General features: G+C 37.7%; 1 protein-coding gene across 1 annotated transcript in view; it reads right to left on the minus strand.

The window, feature by feature from the left end:
* The window catches only part of LOC107698130 (FACT complex subunit SPT16-like), a 16,467-nt gene that overhangs the window by 3,218 nt on the left and 7,254 nt on the right, over window positions 1-5,995 (minus strand). The window contains exons 14-19 of the mRNA XM_016499063.1: window positions 4,671-4,933; window positions 3,268-3,386; window positions 2,961-3,199; window positions 1,211-1,286; window positions 959-1,128; window positions 750-879 (exon numbers count right to left, since the gene is read on the minus strand). Coding sequence (XP_016354549.1) covers window positions 750-879; window positions 959-1,128; window positions 1,211-1,286; window positions 2,961-3,199; window positions 3,268-3,386; window positions 4,671-4,933 — 997 coding nt within the window. The remainder of the gene's footprint in view (window positions 1-749; window positions 880-958; window positions 1,129-1,210; window positions 1,287-2,960; window positions 3,200-3,267; window positions 3,387-4,670; window positions 4,934-5,995) is intronic.

A 5,995-nucleotide genomic window follows, 5' to 3' on the forward strand; every position in this document is an offset into this window, starting at 1 on the left:
GAAGCAGTTCCGGGAGCATGACGTATGAGTTCAGCGTTGCGAATGCGCCGGTGAGTCTCGTGAAAACCAAAGTATGTTAACAGGAGCAAAGGAAGCAAAGTTTCCTTACTTTAGCAAAGGAAAACCAGTCTCCTCTTGGCTTATATCGAAATCCTCCGACATTCTTCTTTACAAATCCTCGTTTTGTACTTCTAATTAGTGACCGTTGTTTCGTTTTGATCTCCGCTGCGCTTCCGTGTTCGTCACTTCTAAGCGGCGCATGCGCAGCGCTGAACTCATACGTCATCCGCCCGGAACTGCTTCCGCGTACAACAGTGAGCGCAAGCTAGATTCAAGTGATTATTACGTTTTGAATATGGATATTTTTCTTACAAAAATGCATTGTTTCGCTACAGGAGGCCTTTGGGAGCCGTGTGTGAGACTTTTTATTATGGATGGGTTTTTTTTATTTCACTTCTTTTGGACTGAAGCAATGCAACACCCGCTGAGTGGCATTAAACAGCTTGGAATAGCCAGGACAATTTTTAATATAACTCTGACTGGATTCGTCTGAAAGAAGAAAGTCATATACACCTAGGATGCCTCGGGGGTGAGTAAAACGCAGCCTAATTTTCATTTTTGGGTGAACTAACCCTTTAACGATGCTAAAACGACACAAGAGCCCCACAGGTTTGAAAAAACGCATTCAAAATATTAATTAAAACTCTACTAGTATCCCAGGTCAGATTGATCACAGCGAGACGTCTTACCTCACTCTCCGGATCGAGGAAGGACCAGCCGCCCTGCTCGAAAAAGCCCTCGGGATCATCCACAATGGTCTTCATGATCTTGGTCCAGTTCAGAGACTGTACGCCTTCAGTGTACTTGATATCGCACGAGCTGCACACAGACACACAACACGTTCACTCACACTGTAAACGTCTCAGACGAGAGCGACGCGGCCGGCACGGCAGCTTACTTGAGCCACTCTTTGATGGGATCCAGAGAGTTGACGGGCACAGCGTTGATCATGGTGACTTTCTTGTTGTAGTCCTTATAAACGATGACCACATCGAAGTTCTTCAGATGAAACTGGACTCGCTCGAAATGAACCAGCTCCACCTCATCGAGCGTCACCACGAACGGAGGCTGCGCGAGAGAAGCGGGTCGTAAGGACGGGTGTTTGTGGCGCGGTATCATTTATTTACTTATTAGTTGGCGAGATACTCACCCACTCCGTGACGTTACTGAGGGCGCTGGAAGTGGGCTGCAGCAGGCAGGTGCTCCTGTAGGGGGCGCCCTGGAACCTGAAACGAAAAAACACACAGACGACGTCACATGACGACGAAACAACTACTTACAGAGCACTTAAACCAGGAGAACTTCGGCGAAAAGCTATTGGGTCGCATTCGTTAATAATAACATGAGAACTGCTTGACGAAAACGCTCTGGCTAATTAGCGACAACATTAATCTGTTCTTGACCTCTAACCGACATAATTAAAATGAGCAACCACGCTCCCAAGGTTAGCATTTAGCATAAAACACAACATCGTCTGAGGGTTTGAGAACCTTTTCTTTATAATCTTTCATCATTCTCCCCGATAAACTTTGCGTTCACTTGCGAAACATTTGCATTCTCTCTCAAAAGTTTTGTTTTCGCCCAATAAGTTGTGTTCGCTTGCAAAACTTCCGCATTCCCGATAAACTTAGCATTTGTTCGCTAGACCTGGCTCCCTGAGAAACTTCGCATTCACTTTGCGAAATTTGTTCCCAAAAGTGTCACGTTTCCCCAAGAAAAGTTGTGATCGCTTAAACGTTTGCATTTAACGTAAACTTAATAATAACGTAATAGTTGCAATAATAACCTTTGCGTTCACTTGCGAAAAGTTGTTTGCGTTTCCGAGAAACTTTGCGTTATTTTGGCTAACTTTTACGTTTCCCCACAAACTTAGCTTATACTCAAAACTTCTGTTCCCCTGAGAAATTTATCATTTCCTCGCAAAACTTTCAGTGAGATTGCGTTCACTTGGACAACTTTCGCATTTTACCAAAACACATGGCGTTAACTCACAAAAAATTCTCTCTTCACAAAACGTTTGTTTGCTTGCAAAACCTTTTTCCCCGAGAAACTCTGCATTCGCTTGCCGACACTTTTGTGTATCCCTAAGAAACACCATTCATTTGCGAAACTTGTGTTCTTGATTAACCTTGCGTTAAATCGCAAAGCTTGTTTCCTCGAGAAACTTTGCAAAATTGTGTACGATCTCAAAACTTCGGCATTTCCCAAAAAACATTGTTTGCTCACGAAACCTTGCATCACCGAGAAACTTTGTTTTGCGCTCCTCTTATAAACTTTTATTCGTAAAAATAAAAAAAGTTGCATTTGCATCGCACAGTGTGATTTTTATGTGCGTTTCAGTTATTTCTATATTTTTCGTAAATTTAGAATAAATTTAAGCACAAACATTTCTGTGTTCTTCATTAACATTGCGTTAAATTGCAAAGCTTGTTTCCCCAAGAAACTTTGCGAAATTGTGTTTGCTCTCAAAACGTTTGCATTTCCCCAAAAAACATTGTTTGCTCACAAAAATTTTGCATGACCGAGAAAACTTTTCACAAGTTTTGCGTTCCTCTTATAAACTGTTCACTTGTAAAAAAAATAAAATAAAAAGTTGCATTTGCCTTCAGTGCCCATATATAAAATCTCATATAATAAGGCATCGCACAATATTTGATTTTTATGTGCGTTTCAGTTTCTATATTTTCCGTAAATTTAGAATACATTTTAGCACAAACATTTTTAATGAATCATGATTTGTAAAATAAGATTTGACAAACAAATTCCTGCACTGATAGTGAATGACAGCCATTGTTTTGATTGAAGTCTTATTTGCGTATGGGAACATTCAAGCATGTTTGACGCAGTTACGATCCGAAACTGATCACAACGCATGACAGCGAGTAACTTAATCCACTCACCCGAGATCTCTGAAAGGAACCTCGAACTCCAGCTCTTCCTTAGTGAGCGACTCGACCTTCTCGATGAAGTTCTTGAAGGCGGATTTGAGTTTGTGTCGCATCTCTCGCTCCATCTGTTCGGCGTAGAGGTCGTCGCGGTCGTGCATGTGCTGGTGTTTGCCCAGGTCTGTGGTGATCTCGCCCACCTCCGTGTAGAACTGCACGTCCGTGTGACGCTTCTTACCGAACATGATGGCGTTCTACGACAGACAGAGAACTTCGTTAAAGTCAGTCGATGTTCTGCGGGGAACAGAAGCTCGTCGCACACCTTCAGGTGGAAGTGCAGCACGATGATCATCTCTCCGTCGCAGGGCTGGAAAATGGCGTGTTTGATGTTGTTGTAAAGGATGTCGACTTTATCGCCGCGTACTGACGTGAAACGGAAACCTGGAGAGACACAGAGTCAGTTGTTTGTGATTAACATTCATATTTTATAATATATACACATATATATATATATATATATATATATATATACACATATACACACACACACATACACACACTAACAGTCAAAAGTTTTTGAAAACCAGTAAGATTTTTAATGTGTTTTAAAGAAGTCTCTTCTGTTCACCAAGCCTGCATTTATTTGATCAGAAATACCGCAAAAGCACTAATATTGTGAAATATTTTTACTATTTAAAACAGCTGTTTTCTGTGAATCTCTGTTTAACTGTAATGTATTTCTGAGATGCGCAGCTGTATTTTCAGCATCATTGCTCCAGTCTTCAGTGTCACATGATCTTCAGAAATCATTCTAATATAAAAAAGTATTCAGTAATTCTAATTATAATAAAATAATATGTAATAAATAATATATTCTAATATGCTGATTTGCTCCTCAAAAAATCATGTTTTATTATTATCAGTGTTATAAACAGTTGTGTAATTTATTTCAGCATTCTTTGATGAATAGAACATTGAAAAGAACAGCATTTATCTGAAATGGAAATCTGTTGTAACATTATAAATGTCTTTATCATGACTTTTGATCAATTTAAAGCATCTTTGCTAAATAGAAGTATTCATTTCTATAATTTCTTTCCCCCCCCAAAAAAAAAATATTATACTGACTCCAAGCTTTTGAATGGTAGAGTGCATAATGTTACAAAAGCTTTTTATTTCAGATAAATGCTGATCTTTCTATTCAAAGAATCCTGGAAAAAAAATATATATATTCTTTTTTTCCCAGTAGATGGCAGCAGAGGATCACTCATTAGCTCAGTTGTCATTCCAACTCCCTAGTTTTTTTCACATCTTGCTTTTGTATTTATTATAAAATGACTAACAAATTTGAGTACTTTTACTGTACTCAAGTATGAAGTATAGCAAGTACAACACAATTAAATAATAACATATTTTGATATATTTTTAGATTTTTTTTTTAAACACTGCCTTAAAAAGGACACATGCAAAAGAGTTTTTTCTTTTAACTGTAGAAGCTGCTAAATGTATTTGACGTGTCGCTGCTGTAGTTTTGTTATTTACGCTGCATCACTTAAAGCACAGCTCTGCGTTGACATCGGCTTGTCAGAACGTTTTACACTCACAGTGAATTATATAATGGGCCACAGTGGCCTTATAATTCAGTTGCATTAGCCTGCATCACATATGAGCATCAGTTGGTGGTTATCGGTCATTAATGGACTGACGAAGCGGCGATGGTCTCACCGTTGGTGTGCGCCTCCAGCGAGCCCTGCATCCTCTTCTGTGCGATGTTGGGCCGGATGTAAAGGTCTTTGAGCTTGGGGTTGCTGCGGTTGAGGTTGATGACGAGCGAGTCCTGTTTAACGATGCCCTCCTTCTCCTTCTCCTCCGCCTCGCGGGTCTTGTAGCGCTTCTGCACCTCTTTGATGATACGGAAGGCGTTCTGCAGGTTGGTGGAAGGAACGGAGTGATCGCCGGGCGACTTGAGGTTCGACGCGCGGTACGTACTGAAAAGAACAGTGTTAGCACGCAAAAACGCTTTAGGCTTGCTTAAAAAAAAGCACTGTTCAACCTACAGGTCTGAAAATGACAGAACAGTCATTTAGGGTGAAACAAGCTGAAAAATGAACAAATGATTGTCACAAAAATTTGATGCAAATGAATTTGAATCAAAAGCTGTTCAGACCAAAACCATTTGCATGGCAGATTTCTTTATGGAGAGGATCTAATGTCTTCTCGAGTGCATTGCAAGTAAATCACAAACAGATTATTTTGCCGAGCGAAAGTTAAGAGAAGTTATTGTTTGTGTTTATAATTTAGCACCATGCTATAGCTCCACAGTTATATCTATGGCAAGAAACAAGTGAAAAATAGAAAAGTAAATACCTAAATTAGACTACACACACACAAAAAAGTGTTTAAAGCTCATCTCTAAATCTAAACTAAATCTGGTCTCACTTTATTACCAAAAGATAAATAAGTAAATACAATTAGTGATGCACCAAAATGAAAATTCTGGCCGACACTGAAAATTCAGGATGCACTTATTAAAAAAAACAGAAAACAATAAAGTTATTTTATAATTATTTCATTAATCAAAATTATTTAGTCAACACTCAAAAACTGAGTCGTAAAAATCATTTAAATTGCACATTTGGCAGATTTCATTCACTTTTTTTTAATTTTACTTTTTATTAACAATTGTTTCTACAATTTGTTGTTAAAATAGCCGAAAATGAATGCTATTTAACTTTCATCTAATGAATTAAAATTATTTAATAATCACAACTGAGTTGCAAAAATCATTTAAATTGTTTTCATGTCAACTTTTTAATAACAGTATTATGTTTCTATAATTTGTTGTAAAAATATAAAAAATTAATATAATTGTTAAAAAATAATACATATCAGTATTGATTAAAAATGAGAAATCGCTATTTTTTTAATACGTCTATATATTTTTAAACAGATCAAAAATATATTTTCAAGTTATTTTTTTATATTACTTTTTTTTTTTATATTTAAATGTAATATATATATACATACATATATACATATATACATACATA

Source organism: Sinocyclocheilus anshuiensis, unplaced genomic scaffold (assembly GCF_001515605.1).
Source record: "Sinocyclocheilus anshuiensis isolate Anshui unplaced genomic scaffold, SAMN03320099.WGS_v1.1 scaffold2010, whole genome shotgun sequence".
Classification (NCBI taxonomy): Eukaryota; Metazoa; Chordata; class Actinopteri; order Cypriniformes; family Cyprinidae; genus Sinocyclocheilus; species Sinocyclocheilus anshuiensis.